The sequence below is a fragment of the Botryllus schlosseri genome, chromosome 14 (assembly GCF_051294905.1).
Source record: "Botryllus schlosseri isolate E-star chromosome 14, Bs_hap1, whole genome shotgun sequence".
Lineage (NCBI taxonomy): Eukaryota > Metazoa > Chordata > Ascidiacea > Stolidobranchia > Styelidae > Botryllus > Botryllus schlosseri.
In genome coordinates, this window is record NC_137249.1 from 16,972,165 (window position 1) to 16,993,185 (window position 21,021).

Genomic DNA, 21,021 nt, shown 5'->3' on the forward strand with positions numbered 1-21,021 from the left:
AGTATAGTTATGCTTAGCTAGTGGGATAGTGTCAAACTACCTTGGGAAACCATTAATGTTATTCACCGTATCCAGTCACCTTCAAAACTTGCGCAAGATATGTTCCGGTGTTTTTTGTGCTGAAGATACCCAAAACAAATAGTTACGTTGACCTAAAATAAATTTGCACATCTGAAACAAGAAATTTTAGTCACAAACCCTATACAACTCGCTCAAGCCAGAAGTGATTGCACGTGAGGAAGTGTTTACCTACACTCAGTGTCATTGGAACAATATCTACATGTTATTTCGGGGATGATTAAACTCTTTCCATTCAACACCCTGCTTCAACAGCATTTAACACCATCCGTGCTCAATTATCTTTCGGTTGGCCCGGGAGTCTTCATCTAGGCACGATGATCAACCAAACGTCTGGTTGACATCCCCCCACCACTGCCCAAAAGCGTTGGATTTAATGCTACGTGAATTCGGATGTATTTGTCGGCTGGTCGTGCGAAGTCACTCTTAATATCATTTATAACTATTAATTATTGGACCTCTTTCAACCCACGTGATCAGATATACCAGTAGAGCTGTTATCAACTACTTTGCTGCATGTTGCTATTTCGTGACCTCCCGTTTGCCCGCCCAAATTTACCAGACTAAACTAAAAGAAAGACTTTCGTGAGACGCACACGATTACAAATTGACATTTCTTCTGGGACATTTTTTTCTGTGGTTGGCATTTGTACCGTCCTGCTCAAAAGTAGAGGGCTATTCGGCGCCAGCGATATTGTCGTCGAATGAAAATTTGGAAGTATACATACATACATGTAGACGGCTTCGACAACATGCTGCAGTCATTTTCGGCCGAAGCTTTCTCACCCCCAATATTTTCGGCAGCACACTTCGCGGAGTCCTATGCTGGGCGAAACTTCCTATAATATGATGTGATATGGCGCTGTAATGACGGGCGCCGAAATGCCTGTCTCGATAAATGATGCGGTTCCCATTATAAAACCAAGAGATCTCACAACATTCGCACGAAGCACCTCGAAAATTTTCAAGTTATAAAAATCACCGTAAAAAACTCTCTAATTTTCCCCCCATTTCCACGCCCCCCACCTCCCGCGCAGCTGTCAAGGCCTTCTAGGATTCAGTTTTAAATAGCTTTATTTGAATCTTAACATTGAAAAATTTCTCTACGATCAACTCGAAACTTTGCGCTACGCCGCGATCAGAGATGGGAGTATTAAAATATTATCAAATACAAATGCTGCTCCACAATTGGGATTCGATTCCCAGTCAAACTCAAAATTACCTTGGAATAATTTTAAAAATTCGTGTCCATCTCTTGAAATAACTGAAATTTTGTTCAAACGTCCCATAAAAATTGTATATTGTTAGATATTATGTCCAAATCCAACTCTCGCTTCAAAAATTGAAAATCCTAGTTCGATCCTAATCCAACCTACATTCTCAAATTCAAATGCTCATCTCATGCTGATCTGATCATCTGTGTCCGTAGCTATTGCTGCAAGGAGAGGGAGACGAGGGGCTATTTTGTCACAACTACATCAAGTGGTTGAATGCGCGACAATTTGCACGGACTTTGATTGGGGAGACATCGATTACATTCATACAAAATGTAATTATATGCTCTATTATATTTGTGTGATTTAACTGCGTAACTTATACTAATCATGCATAATAATACTTGCAAGGAACAAATTTCTTCAGGGCCACAAACGCACTACGCCCAGGAAATGCGTTATTGAACTGTAAGGCTTATCAAAAGTTTATAATTCATAGTGTTACCACCCCATCTTCGGCCCCCTCAAGACAGATACACGAACTCACTAAGCCAGACAGGTCTATCCGGGCTCGTTGTAATTTGTTTGGATCGTTGTATCCAAGCTATGATGCCTCCTGTGCGTTTCTAGCTGTGAGCATCATGCACTGTAAAAAAAAAACCTCGATTTACCGCGAAATGTTTGGAAGCACGGTAGCCAGACATTTCGTGGTAATTTAACATTACCGTCAGTCAATGTAAATTTAACCTACACTCGTCCGGTAATCTCACTTTACACGCCAGACTGTAATGTTACAGTCACCTCCGGTATATCCAATCTACATTTTATCCTGTATATTTGCCACTCAGACTGTAATTTTACCGCCTACCTACCTACATACATGCTGTCTGTGTAAATCAGGATTACATACCACCTTGTAAATTCACGTACATCCCATACCTATCGCAAAGCAACCCGATGCTAAAATATCGCAAAAGCTTCTTCACACCCCCAAAACAACATTGGAACAAACTGTATATTCATTCATGATTCACGATGAGAAGATTATCGATGGAAAAGTATTGCTGCTGGAGGTCTAATTCTTCTTTAGGAGACATGCAGTAACACAAGTGGTCTCCCACCATCGGCCAAACTTCCAATTGTTTCTTTTACTCGTCCTCATTCCTTCTGTGTATCTAGTATCTTGCAGTTCCACTAAAAAGAATTCATGCGTAAGTCGCTATATTAAGCAAAGTTCCTAACCTAGACATGACATTATAAAGACTACTAAGACAAATAGGGTAACAAAAATATAACAATCTTTAAAGTACTGGTACTGGTACATTGTGTGGTGACGGCTCCGCCTTTTACGTGATATAACAGAGATTCATGACTTACTTTATCAAATGCAGCGGGCAAGTTATAAATGATACTGCATCTTCGTGCGGGCCTATTATTATTAGTCATGCAATGCACTTTATTGCATGCTGTTATTTCTTGACCCCCCGATCAGGATTGTCCATCGTATCGGTAGTGGAAATACATTGAAATCGCCCAAATGTACCATAAAAAAATTATTTCGTGAGGAGCACACGATTCTGATTCCTGGTCAAATTAAGAAGGGCGCTACTATATTAGAATCGAAAAATTAAGTTATGTTGAATTGCGTGGAGCGCGAAGAAAATTTCAAGAATAAAATCTCTAAAAAAATTAGGAGTGAATTAGTAATTTCAATTTGCTTGTCGACGGATGCTAACACATACTAATTGAATTAGGTGTCGACGGCCGCACAAATTCCCTTCTATGGCCGCAGGTTGCCCATCCCTGGTCTATTAGTATACATATGGTATATCTTACGCCAAGTTTAAATCCGCATTCCCGTTGTTGAGTCTTCAACATTTCTGACCAATTTCCCTAAACTTGTTTAAAAATAGCAAAAAACATTGAACAGGACATCAATTTGTTTCAAGGTAGGTTGCACTGAGACTAATCCTATTGCTGGTAGTGACTACAGAGAACAAGGCGTCGTTCTGTACTGCCATGCCCAATTTGATCAGTTTTGGAATTGAATTGAATTGTGTTGATATAGGGTAGCTTAATTGAGGGCGAAACCGAGCAACCTATATTGCATCTAAGTCTGTCTTACGCAGTGCAGTTCGCCAGCTATTAACAACAGCTACCCAGCGCAACGAGCTTTAGGCTACTGCCAAAGCTATGAAGTAATGAATGACTTACACGTGGGAATTCCTCTAAATCTTCAAAGAATATCAAAAATGTGCTTGAATGAAGTTCAGCGCGACTGCTGGAGTTTGAATTCGGCGAGCTTTCTTGAATACGAAATAAGTTTCATCTTCAACAATCGTCTTCTGAAAATGGTTGTGAAACACATGTTTAGTCAGAATTCATACAGACTTAGTCGATTTCTCGCGTTCCCCAGATTGAGAACCACTGATTTTATGTATTGAAGCAAAACAGTTTCAACTACTCCGCGGCAGAGTATGTGGTGTCACAGGTCAGTATATAGGTCGACTAACATCCCACAATAGAACAGAGAATGCGGCGAATGAAATATTTCAATCATGAAATCAAAGTCATCCCGGTGGTGTGCACAGTCGTAGATATTCACGGTAACGAATACTAAGTAGTACTGTACCTTTTACGATGCGTATCCCCATCAGAATTCCTAGGAATCTTCAACGATCGTGTCCACTTTCTTCAAGTCCAACAAGGAACAAGCTTCGCTCCACCCTTTGCTCAAATCTCAATAATGGCCAGACGACGATACGAGACTCGAACAATTTCAAAATAAGTGGTATTCATCCGCTGACATGCCACCAATAATATTTACTGGCCACTGCGTTATAATGTTTGATTTAGGTCGTTTTTTTTTACAGAAACATTTATCATTACATCTAATCCCTTTCTTTCCCATCTAATTGCGTATAAATTGATATTTATTCCATGTGTTGTCACTACTTACCGTGCTTACAAAACCAGACGCTACTTGTGATGTCACAGTCGTGCGTTGGTTGTTTACTACGAATCTCAGAAAAATCAGTAACGCGTAACGGTAACCTAATGTAAGCTATTCCTGGTCGCCTTGTCCGCCATTAACAAATGGTCAACTTAGCATGCGGTGCTGATATTTCTAGTTTCCTGAACAATATTATACATCCTAAACTGATATTCTAACTCATCAGTCCTATCCGTGACAACGAATGTAACCAGCGAGACCGGCCGTATAGCCACAGCCTTATAATATAATATAGCGGCTAGGCTATCTACGATTGTCAGCTGTCTCTTTTACCCTACTATGTACTATACTGAAATTGGTACTAGGGCCAACAATTTCCGTATGACAGACCCCAGTCTCGCGAACGAGGTTGAATCAGGTCAAATCACCGCACGAAAATGGTATCAGTAACATTCAGTTCCACGTATACATTGCCTGCAGAGATTTTCAAGCTAATCAATTTTGCCAATAGCCTGGTAAACTTCAGTAACGAGTAACTGTCAGTAATTTTGCGAAGAAATTCTGGTAACTTGACTTTAGAGCTACATTGAGGTAATATTACATATCAAAATGCAAAATTGCAAGCTACGCACAGTTACTGGCAGCTACCGGTAATTCGTTGCAAAATTTACAGAGATTTCCCAGTAAATCTACCAGATTTTTTAGAGTGTGCAGACTCAAGATAAGTGAGGAACTTGAATCACGATTACGACATTAATTCGCTGTAATTGAATACCAAATTAAGAATATATCATTTACCTCACGAAAGTCTTGTACGCTATCAATATTATGATATCCAAGCAAAACATATTTGATTCCGGTCTTCGTTCAAAGTCGGCGGCGTGACACAGGGTACGGTGAGGTAAGGGAGGCACCATAGACGAAACGTTAAGAAACACTGATTAAGAAAGAAACTTATTCCATTCAGCTTATGATATCGGTTCATTCACTGTCATACCGACTCTTCAGTATTAAACAATAAACATTGACACATTAGAATGCCGTCCCGATATATAGGCCTACTCCGTCCCATAATTCAACAATGTTCCGTATTCAGCATGATCGAAAGGGGTATTTAAATAAGATTCGTTTTCGCCGCGCATCCGTGAACGAACAATGATTATAGGGAGTCGTAAATCATATCGTCTTATTCCAGTTCGTACCTTGATTATCAACGCAGCGGTTCTCAATCCTTATGACCTCGCGGTATCCTCTGAATTGGAAAATACTTCGCGGTACCCCAGTACTTCGAGTACCCTAATTGCAATATATATGGGATGTTTTCGCTGTTCAGCCTCAGGTTCTGATGGTGGTGACCAGAAATAAGGTTATCACCTTTGACCAAGCATCAACATCATAATTTTCTCCCGGAAAACGTGATCAGTTCAAGCGCCACCCCAGAGCGCCTCGGTACTCCGATTGACAACCACTGCATCAAAGCAATGCGATGGAACAGACAGAAACGAACTCCCTCCCTCCAACTTTTTCTCGGAACGACACAGCGTAATATTTAGCTACTAGTGTGGGACGGATCGACAAATACTGTGGTCCCAGTCCGACCCCGTTTCTTCAATTCTCTGGTCCGACCCCGATCTGACTTGCTAACGTCTGGATTTTTGAAATGACCGAGATCCGACCCGAAAAACTCTGATAGCAATTATCAACGAGTAGGCTACTTATTTCTAGTGAACTACGAAAACAGTTGATCGTAGGGTAGGGGTACAGGATATATATTCATTTATTGCTGTAGAAGAAACATGACAAACAAAACTCACTATATTGTATTGAACATCGGTTTGTATTAGCGTCTACTGGCGCGTGGTTGGTTTACAACAGTCATGCTCAATTGCTCATGCTCAATAATAACCTCAATGGCGACTATGACCTTATCATCAAAAATGTACGAATCAAGCCCCGATCCGACTCCGGCCATATCAGAGACAATATGAATCCGGCTCCGGCCCAAAATGAAAAAAATCCGGTCGGATATCCAGTCGGGATCCGGTCCATGTCCCTCTGACCCCACTTGTCCCACCGCAATTTTTTAATGTGATCAATATTTATTCTATCATGCTATGCTGAATTCAATTGAATAGTATATTCATATTGAAATGAACCCGAATATTTTCGGCTGACACTCGTCAGGGGTAATCGTCAGCAACTAGTAGAGAATTCGAAAGAACAGCGTATATCAACAATCGTAACACAAAATATGACGTCACCAGCACGAAAGGTCGAATACGAGAGCGTTCAATGTACTATTTTTAGATGATACACGAACTCTTTTTGTTGACATAGCCTTGGCTGGTGTATTTTGATAAAAGTCGACTCCAAGGCACACAAATGAAAGTGTGAGCGACCCTTTCCGAGTATGCGAAATCTGTCGTCTCGATAATTTTTCGCCCTTGAAATCTCTACACTCCGTGCGAGCCGGATGAAATTGTTCGTTTATCATACGCCCTACTGCCATGTACCATTATTCACGACTTCCCGAGCCGTCATGAAATACATATCACTATGCCATTATGAAACTGGAAGACTCAGTCAATGGTATAGCATAAAACATGAACCCCGATTCGGGCCCAATCAATCAACGAGCAAAAACCTACGTCTTTGTCGATACGGGAGATTTCAGAGTCAGAGAGAAAAAAAGCTGTGCAACTTCAAAATTACTGCAGTGAAGATTGTCAGTTTCTTGTGATCAGCTCTCTGTAAGTTAACCTTTCCTACTGGAAAGTGGTGCAGGCTTTCTTTCAGACCAGTTCGACGGTTGTGAACAACTCTACGACGTTCTGTATCTCGGTGCTTCATACTCGGCGGAGAATTTTGTAACTATAGGGAATAATCGAGTACCTGCGTCATTCGAACCCGAATCGAGTATTAACCGTCGAGTATAGGGCTGGGCAAAATCGAGTACCAGAGTGATTCGATTCTGAGTCTCGTAATACGAGTCGAGTATTCGAGAATCACTCATTATGACGTCACAACCGAATGTACTGTGTCAAAGTTCAAATGTGTACCTTTTGTGCCACCGCAAAATACATAATGTCAGTTAACCGTCACATTAAATATTCTTCGGTATTTTTATCGACCATACCGATTTCATTGCACTTCTTGACAATGTTGTGGGATGATCATGACTCCCGAAATGTGACATTTCCAGTAACGTTCGTAGCTTTGTACTATGTCTCAGATGCTGTGACACGGCCAATCACGGTTTCAAGGCTTCCTCAGAGGAAAATAGTATCAAAGCTATAATTCTCGTTGATAAATTAGCTTTAAGTTGCGAGGAGCGTATAATTTCGGTACTCGAACAAAATCGTCTTTTACTACTCGACTCGAATCATTGAATTTAATACTCGATTCAGATTGTGTGTGATTCATTGTGCCCAGCCCTACCGTCGAGTGGAATATTCGAGTGCTACCTATTATGTAGGGTTACGATACATCCTCTTTTAAGAGGATTTGTCCTCTTTTTGACTTTTTTGAAAGTGTCCTCGGAAGACGCCCAAATGTCCTCTTTTTTGATATTTTGTCCTCTTTTCTGAGACTTTTTGGTAAATATAGGACAAAATTCGACTGAGATACAGTAAATCAGCACTGAAGTAACGCTCTGGGGGCTATTTCGGGAGCTGAGCCGGAAAGTTGACCTTTATTTTAGTCAACCAACTGATAATGTAAAAAAAAACTGTATTTTGGGAGCTGAGCCAGAAAGTTGACCTTTTTTTCTAGTCAACCGACCACAAAGTGCAGAAAATTGACCATTTTTTCAGGATTTTTCTCCGGTATTGCAAGACTGAAAATTTTGTAAAAGTGTCCTCTTTTCAGTTTCTCAAAATAGGGTAACCCTACTAGCAATAATGACTTCAAAAGTCCAAGTAGGCATCTTTTCGGTGCCACAAGGACAGTATATGAGTATTACACGTCATCCAAAATTATTTCTTATTTCTGGGCCATGACTATTTCGTAGCGCTTCGTGGCCGTTGGGAGGCTCGATCACTACTTGTCAGAAATATATCTTTACATATGAGTATTCCTGCATCATATTTGTCGACGATATGATCATGCTAACTGAGGTCTCGAGATACCAACAGTGGAAATAAACTATCGCCACTATATCTTTTTTGTTAGAATGTTACTTTTGGTATAGGCGTAGATTTTCGTTACTCGCAATGAACCTACTATAGCTTATAAATTTACAACAAACAAGCGTTCCAATTACTTCATGTTGAACAGTCGGTTAACGGCCCACGAAGGAGCATAAATTCGTGAATGGGTCGAGCGCAGTTACGGAAGCTTATGTCTCACTAGATTGAAATTGGAGCGTAAGATGAGAATCTGCTATGACAAAGTATAACAATGGCGTTACAAGCCTCAATTTTCCAGCAACGGTGCCGAAGTCCTGATCGATGTCGTAACGTTCGACCGATTGGAAAGACGTTCCAACTAATCGTTTGTTGTTTGTGGTTTTAGAACGCGAGTGCGGCGAATGTCAGAATACTAATCGAAATGGTCGGCAATTAATTTCCCTGCAAGATTCTTACGCAAATGACCGGCTCGCCTTTTAAATTTGAACGTTCAATTGATATCGCGGGTTTCCGCATAATGGAAGTGATTGTTTTAGAATGTTCATTTCGAATATAATGAGTCTTATTCTGGCCGATAAACTATCTAACCTGATGGAATATTCCAGAGTCGTAAGCAATAAAACCACACTGGCTGGAGAAGAAGGCCGGGCAACGACTTGATAGAACGTAGATGATGAATATTCGATTAGTTTGACCTGATAGCAGCTGTATTGTTCAGCATCGTGTCGTTTGCGGCAATCAAAATCCAAGCTGATTTGATTCTGGACACACGGCAAGTTCAACATGTTTGTCATTCAGAAAAGCTATATACTGCCACGTCCTGCATAGACGAAAGCGTCAGTGCGGTTTCTGCAAGTTCAAATAGAATAGCTAGAATTTGCGGTAGCAGTTCGGAAAACAATTCAGGAGTGTATATAAGCATGTGGCCGAGGTTATAAAATTAAATTAAATAGATGCCGAGTAGACCAACCCTTCCGTACCAACATTCGCCTCGTAATAAAGCTACAAAAATGGATGTTTCAGTAATATTTTACCATCAATTTGAATACGTATCTGGATAATCAAACATTTCCCCTCCGAATTAAAATGATGTCTATATTCGACGGACAGTAGACAATATACAAAATAATATTCTCGAACCAACGATTTTGCTGACTAAAAAGTCAGTTGCACTCAGGTGATACACACAGACATGGTTTTGTTCTACCCAGATAGTTATGCGCAGTAGTTTGGGCAAGAAATTGTGACCAGTAGCATATATAATGAGGCGAAACGCGCCATTTCCCTCTATAAATTTCGACTTGAGTATTGTGTCGTTTTTTTGTTTTCACTATGAAATAATGGCTATTGATGACGTCAAGTCATTCTCCCTCAATTCGCTATCCACGGCTCCATCCATGATCATGACATTGTGAGCAATCGAATAAATAAATAATAAGTTAAACCGCCAATAATCCAACGGCGGTGGTAGCGAATAAATTTTGTCCTGGCATATTTCTTGCACTTATCTCGCTGTCTGATGTCACTGCGTCCCAGGTCTGTGTTTTCGGTGAGTGTAAGGCAGGGGCGGGCAACCTTTCGTATGCAGCGTGCCAAAATATCAAAAATTATAAAATATTATCAACTGGCGTGCCAACCAATTTTAATTTTGTCATATTTAGCGTTTCGAGCAAGGAATCACACCAAACCCCTATCTGTAGCTGGCAACGGCATCGGTTACGTCAGTGATTCTTGCAGTATTGGTCGCGAAGGGTATAAATCTTGGTCGCTACCGCACTAGACCTACCGCCTAATGCACGCAATGTGCGCACCATTTAAACTTAGTCGCATAATGATCCATCTTCTGTGGTCACCTTGATCGTTTCCAAGTATACTGTGTTCGGTACTATAGCCAATAAGTGACAGGCTCATTAAAGATTTTATGATGAGATGGCCTGATGATAAAAATGTGCCAACCCCTGCAAATCATTTTGGCTACGCACACAGCGCATGAGGTCGCGCATTTCCGAACTTTAGTCTCGTATCGTGAAAATGCCTTGTCCAAAATGCTGGTTCCTAGTATAAAATATTTGTGATCCCACAGGCTGCACAGTGCACATGCACACTTTCAGACTAAAGCACACAAACGGTTTCATAAGATGTTAGGTTGCCGTATATATTTATTTGTGGGTTTCCCAAAATCAAGAAATTAGGTCACGGTAAATCGCGCACAGCGCGAAAAAATATGTCTAGGATAACTAAAACCTGCCACAAGAGACTCTGTATTATGTTGATTTATCAAATAAATTCAGCTTTTTCCATTTTTACAACTTATGTGACATGTTTTGCAACAAATATGGTTATAACACGTTGTTTTCGTCAAATCATTTGGCGTGCCATGAAAAAATCATATCGCGTGCCACAAATGGCATGTGAGCCGCGGTTTGCCAACCCCTGGTGTAAAGTACCAGTGGTTCCCAATTTTTTGGATGTCGGAGCCGCATTTCAAATTTCAGAGTAGGCCTACGTATGGAGCCGCAAGAAAACACTGGAGTAGGCTACTTATAACGAAAATTTGAAGGTAGCTAGCCTACCTCTGGATCTCACCATCTAATTAATTGAAAAGCATACACAATTACCCATGCACAACAGGGCTCTTCAAAAATGACTTTTTTTCTCAAATCGTACTGGCTACTTGATAAAATTTTTACGTTACCTAATTTAAGCCTACACACAAAATTTGGTTCAATTCCAGCCAGTAACCGCATTGCTACAGGAGAAGAAAGTTTCTATTTATTATATAAAAATAAATAATAAAAAATTTGAAAATTTTCTCTTCACCCCATGAAAGTGTTGGGCTGTCAATTCCAACCAGTGGAAGCGGAGTTATTGCCGTCGAAAAATTTGGATTTGAACAAAATAGTATTTACGGTGACCGATTCTTTGTTTATTTGTTATAGCTGTGCTCACCGTAAATACTATTTTATTCAAATCCAAATTTTTCGACGGCAATAACCCCGCTTCCACTGGTTGGAATTGAACCAAATTTGGTGAGTATCCGTTCTATAGACAGCCTAACAGTTTCTTAAAAGTTGACAGCCTAACACTTTCATGGGGTGAAAAGAAAATTTTCAAATTTTTCATTATTTATTTTTATATAATAAAGAGAAACTTTCTTCTCCTGTAGCAAAGCGGTTACTGGCTGGAACTGAACCAAATTTTGTGTGTAGGCTTAAATTAGGTAACCTGACAATTTTATCAAGTAGCCAGTACAATTTGAGAAAAAAAGTCATTATTGAAGAGCCCTAATGCACAAAAGGCATAGACTTCTATAGATTCTATATCAGTTATTTTAGCGTTGACAGACGGAGATTTGCGAGTGCTATACATTGAAATAAACTGAAAATGCGTATCATTCCTATATGGCATAGTATTATGTCGTTATGTAGTAGCTCTTCAGTCTTCATACATTCCAGCACTTAATGCACAAGTTTTTGGGGGATTATACGCCGAGTAATGTTGCTATTATTGCAATTTATACTTGACTATGAGCCGTTATTTTGATGTTAGTAAAACTGTATCTAAATTTACTCTTCACATAGACAATGTATAAAGGTTTGATCAGCAGAACTCAATATATATTCTTGTCTGACGGCCATTCATCTATACGTTTGACGCTAGTTTGCAAGAATTCTCTTCCCCGGTTTTCAGAAGCGGCTTTGGACGGCTTTAGACTTGGCTAATATCCCTCCTTTTGCATTAATATACAGAAATTGACCATAACTATTCATTGAATCAAACAACAACTGTCGTCCATAATATTTCTGTGGCATATTTAGAGGTCGATTAGAGCCGCAAGAAGGCTACCTCGGAGCCGTATGCGGCTCGGAGAGCCTTGGTTGGGAATCACTGGTAAGGTACAAATATGATATAATCATGCTGTGGTTACCGGGTAATACCTGAAATAAACAACATGTACCAATGTACCATAGCCTCGCTAAGCGTTATCTTGAATTTAAGAACAAGCACACAACAGACAAGTACCCAGGTGACGTAAATACATCGGTCACATTTTTCCTTAATGCAATCAATTATTTCGATTGCCTCAACCAGTATTGCACAGTTAAAATGGATCATGTGACGAGCGCGTATCTCCAACATTGAATATAGGATTTTTTTATATTTATATGTCAGTTTATATTGCGGCTAAATTACTTATATATGGAATATATAGCAGTGTGGATCTTTTCAGCAGATAGCCCGTAATTTAGAATGTCTCACTCGACGTTCCAGCAAATACTGCCTGCTTCACCACACGGCCCGGCACCTTTGCACACGTTTATGCTGACACAACAGCCGCAGTGCTTTGTTATCACACACCAGGTAACACTCTCCGAACTTTATGCGACTACCGCGTCGCTAAATGCCTCGTTTTGCATTCATAGAGCCGCGACCGAATTGCTCAAGCAGTACCGGTGACATGGCAGCCACACCAAACGCCAGGCTGTTTTGCGTTGATCCACGACAGCTCCGCCGAACAAGGCTTCGTGCACTGGGCAAATCAAACCCAACATAATGGAGCTGCGACATATTCATACGGAACGTCCATGTCCGATTCCGATAGGCAATTATCTGTTACTACATATCCTGATACTTCCTTAAATCCGAATTCACCAGAATTTGAAGTCAAGAGGCGAGAGGTGAGAATGACTGATAATGGCACGTGTTGGACTAGTTTCTGATTAGCGCTGATGAAACATTGTATTTGCAGCCTCGCGGAAACACAGATAGCAAAGTTGAATCAGCGAAAACAAACTGCAAAAGTCGGACAGTTACAGCCAATGACAAACGACAAGAACTAGTTTCTGAATTATCAAAATTGAACATAAGAAGCAACAGCTCGGACAGTGGTTTCTCCGTTTCGCCACAGTGGAGTACTGACGATGAAAGGGAAGAGCTTTCGGCTCTTCCAGAAAGGGTTGACGGTGTAAGGCAGTGGGCAGTGAGTAACCTCGGTCAACACCGGAACATTGTCATTCTAATTTTTAACGGACGTGACGTTATTAAACGTGTACGGATCACTGAATTAATAATAGTTAAGAGAAGTCCGTGTATATCTGAGGTCATTCAGCTACCGTGGCATTGTACAATTCAGCGTCAGTGTCAAGAACAAAGCTCTCTCCATGATGCCAAGCTATATAATAACTTTCGCCCGGTGTTTTCGTTTGGACATTCCTATCAATATCAGTGCCACCTCGGATTTATTATTATATCATATTATTTTGTAACGATATTATAATGACCTAAGGGGCAGAGATGAGCGGATTTGGAATTTCTATGTCCTAATCCAATCCAAATCCGAACCTTCAAATCCAAATCCTAATCCATAACTTTTTCATATTCAAGTCCATGTCCAATCCTAATCCGATTCCAACTTGAAATTCAGAAAAAAATACCAATTTATGCAATGGAGGGATTCGAAAATTTTCTTTTACAACCAACGATTCACTTGATTCAATATAACTTAGTAACCATAAGTACATTAATAACTGATCTGAATAAAGTTTGTCGCCATTCGCCACACGACATTTCAATCTCCCAGAAAATAGATAAATCCAATCCAAATCCTAATCCGTTCTGAAAAAATGTCTAATCCAAATCCAATCCAAATCCGACAAAATTTCACAAATCCTGTTTTTTCAAAACCTAATCCTAATCCATGCTCATCTCTGCTAAGGGGGCAGTGAGCACCATTGATAGACTTGGCAGTTAAATATTGCTCCCGTGACTCGTTTCTCACAGATGGTTCGATGTGAGCATCGACGGTGTGATTACAATCAACGAAAATACAAATTCTCATATTGTTTGCAATATTGGGAAGCACTTACTACTGCTCCGTCTCACTATCTGACGCTATCACCACCCTCGAACAAATTCAAATATTTCCCAGTGACCCTCGGTCGAGATTGTTGTTGTTTGTGGTATTCATGGTGTTTTTCGACTACAATGGTCATTTACACTTTATCGATATTCGTTATTATGATTCCGTGGCCGCCAACTTGTAGCACGGCCCATTTCCAGGCTTTTTGAGACACCGCTTACACCAGTGGTTCCCAAACGGTGGGGAATTCCCCACTGGTGGGGAATTCAATGGTTTCTGGTGCGGAATAGACGCATTTGTTAAACATTATATACAGTACAGTCCACATATTCACGGAGACACATGCGCAATTACCGTTACCAGTTAACTGCTCTGGAATGTATGTATCGAAAATTATATTGCGTGTAGTTCACAAAACCTCATTTTTACCTGTGGATGACCAATCATGGCGTCACAAACGCATCCAGCGCGACTAGTTTGACGTGAAATAACGCTTTCGCAAAATTTTTAGGGTTACAGGTATCGGTTCACAATACGTTTTATGTTGCAGTTATAGACAATTGTCTTGCGTACTGGTGTGGTTGGGTGTCTTGTCCAGCAAATAGCTGCTCTGTGATGACAAAAATGTTGGGTAGTGGGGAACAGGACCGTTACTACCACACCGCAAACCCCCCAATTGGGGGAGGGGGGGCGAGCTCGAAGGGGCCCAAAATTATTTCTTGAATTAACGTAAATTGAAGTATTTTTTTGAATTTTCTGCAACTTTGTCAAAAAATTTTCCCGCTGGGAGCGCGATTTAATATTGCCGAATATCTCATTAGTGGGTACCGTCCCCCCACAAAAATACGTAGAATTTATAGAAATGCGCACTTCTGCGTTGGCCATTACTGCGTCACGACGCACCAAGATAATAGGCCATGTAACATGCAATTCCGAGAAGTGTGCCAGAACGAACAGCAGCGAGAAGACCTTGACCGAGAAGGAATGCCCTTGTGGTCACCAAAAACTTCGATATATATACAATATACATATATGTTTAATTGTCCATAGGCGGCTAAATGGCTGGCGCCGAATTTTCCTGTCCTGAAGTTCTTAACCCCACAGAACAAATGCCATCCCGCAGGGAAAACTTATTTGCCAGTAAAGCAATACCAATTTGAAATCGTGTGTGATTTTAGTTTTGACAATTTACATATCTTGTGACATAGCAGATATATAGGAGGTCACGAAATAGCATAATAAAACGAAGTCAATATACCAACGGGTCCGCCCGAAGATGTTTAATTCTTATTTAGGGGTCCTGCCTTTTGCAACACACATCACTCAGCTCTACCGGTAAATCTGATTACGTGAGCAGAGAGGGGATAAAAAATTGATATCAAAATATATGCAATTATTGATCATATTGACTGATTCAAACACAAATTAGGCTATATACACTTTTCGCGCTTCGCACGTTTAGTCGAAATAAGGCGACGCATTAAACAGTAGACCCAATGTAGCTGATAAGTAGCGGTGAAAAAGCGTACAGGCTCAGCCCAGAAGTTGGCTTTATCACCCTGTTAGGGCCCAAGACCAACGTTTTTGTGGGGGGGGGGGGGCTGACGAAGTGCTGTTACGGTCCTGGTGGGGAATGAAGGCTCGGAATAAACCTGAAGTGGGGAATGAAGACAAATAGGTTGGGAACCACTGCATGGCTTACACGGATCAGATAGCGCGGAGGAGCCTAGATAGACCTCCAATATTCGGGAAGGAATTCTTGATTTGACCTCAGTCGGACTCGAGCCCGCAACCCATTGGTGTTGCAGCTGTGCATTGTGCATCATACCATCATGCTAACTCACCCCTCGTTTGAGATATCTCATAAACAATATTATTGCGCATCTGCAATATAGATCCAATGGCTCCATGATGAAATCGCCCTGTAACAATTACAAATTTTGCGATACTTGGCCAGCGAACTCCGTGAGCTAATAATGCACACGATCGAAATACACGGGTGTGGTCTTGCATCAATGTCCTTGCAAAAGTGAAGATTGATTGACGAGATATATGTGTGACGCCACATATGAATTCCGTTAAATTCGTTTCTCGTTTGCAATATTTTATCTATTACCTAATTGTAAAGGTGTTTAGCGTAACGAACGACTGGAAATTAATATCCCAAATTCTGCAGGGGGTTGTATGGAACATCAACGACGACGAAAGGTACTGGAGAGTATTTCGCAGCCGCCCACCAAGCGCCTCGCTATGCAGTAGCATCGTTACGCAAATCGAGTACTACATGTCAGACGAATACCTATCGAAAGACAAATATCTCCTGCGTCAAATACGATGCAAAAAAGACGGATATGTGAGCATTAAGCTCATGACATCGTTCAAGAAAATGAAGAAGCTAGCGCGGGATTTCCCCATACTCCGGAGTGCCATCATCCGGAAATCGAAACACTTGGTCGTCAGCAAGGAAGGTTTGAGAATCCGCCGTAAAAAGGCTCTGCCCGAAGAGCTGAAGAAACCCAGGCTTATAACGACAGTTTTGGTATGTCTGTCATCCATACGAGTATCGAATTCAAGAGAAAAAATCGGTCCTAATCAGATTCAATACCAATTTAATGCTATTTCATATCGTAATATATAAAATAAAACCCCATTTACCCAACGGAAATATGAAAATGTTAAATTGAAACTCAATATAAAGTCTGGGCATATTGGCTGATATATCTTTCCTCGCCTCTTGGAAATAATTACAGCACTGCCGCAATTGTTATAAGGTTGGTTGATTTCGAGCATGTTTTGTTAAATGCATTCCCATCAGATATTGTTATTAATCGCTATCTGTAATCAATGATCGCAGCGTTGTCAATGATTTTCCTGACAAGCTCTAAGGTCAACGGAACCACTCACATATCTTGGACAGAATTTCGGTTGAATTATATTAGTGTTACTTCTCAGGCAATTCGGTTGCCCCCTGCATACAGCACCATCGAAAAAATAATGAATTTGTACGGAATGTTTGGAGAAGTGACTTCAGTGCAAAAGTTGGAATCAAACGGTACAATACCAGATAATCTGCGCAACTACGCCACCCAGGTCCCGGACATAGGTGAGGGAACATGTACATTATTTCTTGCGGTTTTTACCGCAATTAAAATTATTCTCGAACGTATCGTACAGGTAAAGCTTTGTGTGCAGTAGTTATTTACAAATCGTCGAAACACGCTTCGCAGGCTGTCCATCTACTGAAGTACGTTACCGGGCAATCCAGACACAGTCCTGCGAACGAAAAAACGGGAAAAGACGTCGAACTCTCCGACGAAGACAGACAAATTCTCAACGAAATAACGGAAAGTATGGTCGATTCCATAAATTCGGGATACACCGCTTACACGCTTGTAAGATCTGAAATGAATTTACTGACCAATCCGGCAAACACTGACTTTTATGACGAGAAAGGCTTCGTCACACTTAGTGGACGTATCCAGAATTAAGATAGATATATTATCTCACCTGCTGAAGTTTTTAGGTTACATAAAGTCGATTTCGTGCGTTTAAACGCGGAACTAGTCGGTAACGAAGTACTTCTACTCTTTCGAAGTACCCAAGTATTTTTGTTCTTCTTTAATTGTGTACTTAATTGATTACGCTCCTGAAGTACTTACACTTCGATTCCTGCGGTTTATGCATAGACTAGGTATTTCCTGACGTTTGTCAAGTAGAATGTAGTGTTGGCATAAATTTGTATTCCCTTCATGAGTGAAATTGCCGTTACAACTGAGCGATGCAGGCCTTGTATGACAGTAATAGATTTTAACCCCAATAATAGAAACTGTTGCCATTGACGGTAGTTATTCTGCGTTGGTGGCGAGGGTACACGAGTCAATTGTGAATACTGTCACCCGCGATTGACATATAAACGTTTTCGACGCTAATCGCTACTTCTACTTGTAATTTTGTACTTTTTTTTTTATTCATTTTGTACTTGTAATTTGGTGTAAATTTACGTCTCTCTATACGAACGTCTAGCGGTTTGTGCCAGACCCAGAAATACTTTTGATGCTGTTGCGAAATGATAATTTGTGTTGCACCTTGTGATCACTCGCCACATAAGAGTTGACTGGTCTGTAGAGAAGTACTGCTACTTTTATTGGAGCGCCTAGTGTGTTTTGCTTACGTCTATTACTTACTTAAGGGGTTATGTTCTTCTTCTACTTCCACCGCAAAAAATGTTGAACCCAAACCAATTCCTTCTAGGTTTGATACGGATAGCTTTGTCTGACTTACATGAGTGCAATTGTCGTGGCAACTGCAAATGCAGTCCCAACATGACAGTGACAGGCACAAAACTTGGAGAATCGGACATATTGTCATCTCCATTAGCTATTCTGCGTTAGTCGCGAAGTCTTATCAGGCAATGTTGAAAATTGGCCCCCGGTGCTTGACTAACGAAAGTATGGGACCCCTCTACTTCCGCCAATTACTTAATTGATTATATCCCAGACCTTGGGTTTTCTAGGTCTACTTGAAGTAGTTATGGCAAACCTTGAAAATATATAGTTTCGTTTCTAATTTTAATTGAAATATAATGGGTGGAAATGTAATTGTAAATGTGATTGTAATTGAGATGTATTGAGTAGAAATCTATTATTTTTATAGTTGTCCTTGAATAACAACAGTGACTATATTTTACCCCCTCTCCGCACACGTTTCAGGTATGCCGGACCTTGAAGGCATGAGGCTAGCACTTCTCGGGCCACGACTGAAGAGGACTCTTTACAAGCAAGACAGCAGAACGAGGCCCGCTCGTGATACAGACGCGGATGCATTTTTCAAGGAAAGCCAGAAACTATCAACCAAGTTAACACAAAAAGATGTCGCCGATTGAAATCGCGCTCGCTCAATCGCATCTCATTATTGAAATGACTTTCAAGGATATACATTGTACAGGCGGGATATTTGTCATATCCGACCTATTTTGCACTGCTGGCGTGTTGGACGCAAAGACAATAGCTGTAGCCGGAAATAATTTTTTTCCGCACTATTTATTCCGTTTCAGAAATTGTGAATGAAATCATATAGCCAAAGTATCACACGCTCTGACTCGACGACATATATACCTTCGCTGGCTATACGGGTTGTGATTAAAATGAAAATACATTTAAAACACGCACATGTCTAAATCAGGACCCTAGTTTAGAGCATGTTCGTTATTTACTTAATATATGATGACCATCTATATATGAAATTACAATATCAGGCTCATTTGTATGAATACACGAAATAGAATGTCAGAAATTTACTAGTCCTATATTCCACACTGAAAAAAAAATTTACCTCGATTTACCGCGAAATGTCTGGAAGCAGGGTGGCCAGCCACTTCGCAGTAATCTAACATTACCATCTCTCAATGTAAATTTAACTTACACCCGTCCGGTAACCTAACTTTACACGCCGGACTGTAATGTTACAGTCACCTCTGCTATATTCAATCTACATTCTCTTCTGTACATTACCGCCTTACCTACCTACCTACCTACCTACAACCCTACATGCTGTCCTTGTAAATCAGATTACATGCCAGCTTCTAAATTCACGTAGCCTACATCCATACCTATCCAAAGCAATGCGATGCCAAAATACCGCAAAAGTTCCCTCACGCTGTTAAGACGACATTGGGACAACTGTATATTCATTCATGATTCACGATGAAAAAGTATTGCTGCTGGAGGTCTAATTCTTGTTTAGGAGGCATGCAAATATAGCACGAGTGGTCCCAAGAAAAGGTGAATTAATTCCACCGCCGGATAAACTTCCAATTGTTTCTTTTTCTCGTCTTCATTCCTTCTGTGTGAGTAGTATCTTGCAGTTCCACTAAAAATAATTCATGCGTAAGTCGCTATACTAAGCTAAGTTGCTAACCTAGACATGACATTACAATAACTACTAAGACAAATAGGCTAACAAAATATAACAAGTTTTGAAGTACCGGTACTGGTACATTGTGAGTTGACGACTCCTCATTTGACATGATATGGCAGAGATTCATGACTTAAATGGTCAATGTATAGAAAGAAAAGGTGCCTCATTTGATGCGGCATGTGAGCCAAACATATTCGAGCAGTGTATGAAAACACATCTAAGCTATGACCCGATAAATGTCAATAACAAGATAACAGTTTCAACTACTCAGCGGCAGAGTATGTGGTGTCGCAGGTCATTACACAAGTCGACTAATATCCCAAAATAGAACAGAGAATGGGGCGACTGAAATATTTAAATCATGAAACCAAAGTCATCCAGGTGGTGTGCACAGTCGATTATTCACGGTAACTAATACTATACAGTACTGTACCTTTTACGATGCGCATCCCATTCATCAGTCCTGGGAATCTTCAACAAAAGTCTCTACTTTCTTCAATCACAGGTCACAAGCTTCGCACAGTCAGCCTTTGCATGGTCAAAGCCAATATTAATGACCGACCAGTCGGCTCGACACGCAGGCGACTTTGAAATAAGTCATATTCATCCGCTCACATATGCCACCAATAATATTTACGTCCACGTTATAATGTTCGATCTAGGTTGGTGTTTCATGCAGAAACATCTTTCAACACGTATAGTCCCGTTCTTTCGCATCTAATGTCGTATATATTGATATTTATTACTCCATGTGTGGTTCCCTACTTACTTACCTAACCGGACGCTGCCTGTGATGTCACAGTTGCACGTTGGTTGTTTCCTGCAACGCGTAACCTAAGGTAACTTATTATCGGTCGCCGTGTCCGCCATTAA

The 21,021-nt window shown here is 40.6% G+C and overlaps 1 protein-coding gene and 1 long non-coding RNA gene across 6 annotated transcripts; one reads left to right on the forward strand and one right to left on the reverse strand.

The window, feature by feature from the left end:
• Positions 1-2,290: 2,290 nt before the first annotated feature.
• Positions 2,291-4,933, reverse strand: LOC145456598 (uncharacterized). Its single transcript, XR_013920661.1, has 2 exons — positions 3,925-4,933; positions 2,291-3,637 (listed from the first exon to the last, which is right to left on the reverse strand). It is a non-coding gene; the product is annotated as an uncharacterized LOC145456598 (long non-coding RNA).
• Positions 4,934-12,517: 7,584 nt separating this feature from the next.
• LOC145456069 (uncharacterized) lies at positions 12,518-19,524 on the forward strand. Of its 5 annotated transcripts, none has more exons than XM_080334101.1 (7): positions 12,518-12,734; positions 12,797-13,051; positions 13,123-13,353; positions 16,409-16,771; positions 17,185-17,335; positions 17,460-17,624; positions 18,942-19,524. In XM_080334101.1, the coding sequence occupies exons 1-7, from the start codon at positions 12,624-12,626 to the stop codon at positions 19,112-19,114; spliced, it is 1,449 nt and encodes a 482-aa protein (XP_080190227.1). In that variant the 5' UTR covers positions 12,518-12,623; the 3' UTR covers positions 19,115-19,524. The 5 variants fall into 5 exon arrangements, with proteins under 5 accessions (XP_080190227.1, XP_080190230.1, XP_080190229.1 ...); XM_080334104.1 differs by having other exon boundaries at positions 12,541-12,734; positions 17,460-17,580; positions 18,942-19,097; XM_080334103.1 differs by having other exon boundaries at positions 12,549-12,734; positions 17,407-17,624; positions 18,942-19,111.
• Positions 19,525-21,021: the final 1,497 nt, after the last annotated feature.

What these genes read in the sequence shown, in the direction of transcription:
- LOC145456069 (XM_080334100.1), top strand. Translation starts at nt 12,624, where the DNA reads ATGTCTCACTCGACGTTCCAGCAAATACTGCCTGCTTCACCACACGGC. An exon ending in TTGAAGTCAAGAGGCGAGAG is followed by an intron (nt 13,052 to 13,122) that starts GTGAGAATGACT and finishes TTGTATTTGCAG; the next exon opens with CCTCGCGGAAACACAGATAG. An exon ending in TCTCAACGAAATAACGGAAA is followed by an intron (nt 17,581 to 18,941) that starts GTATGGTCGATT and finishes CACACGTTTCAG; the next exon opens with GTATGCCGGACCTTGAAGGC.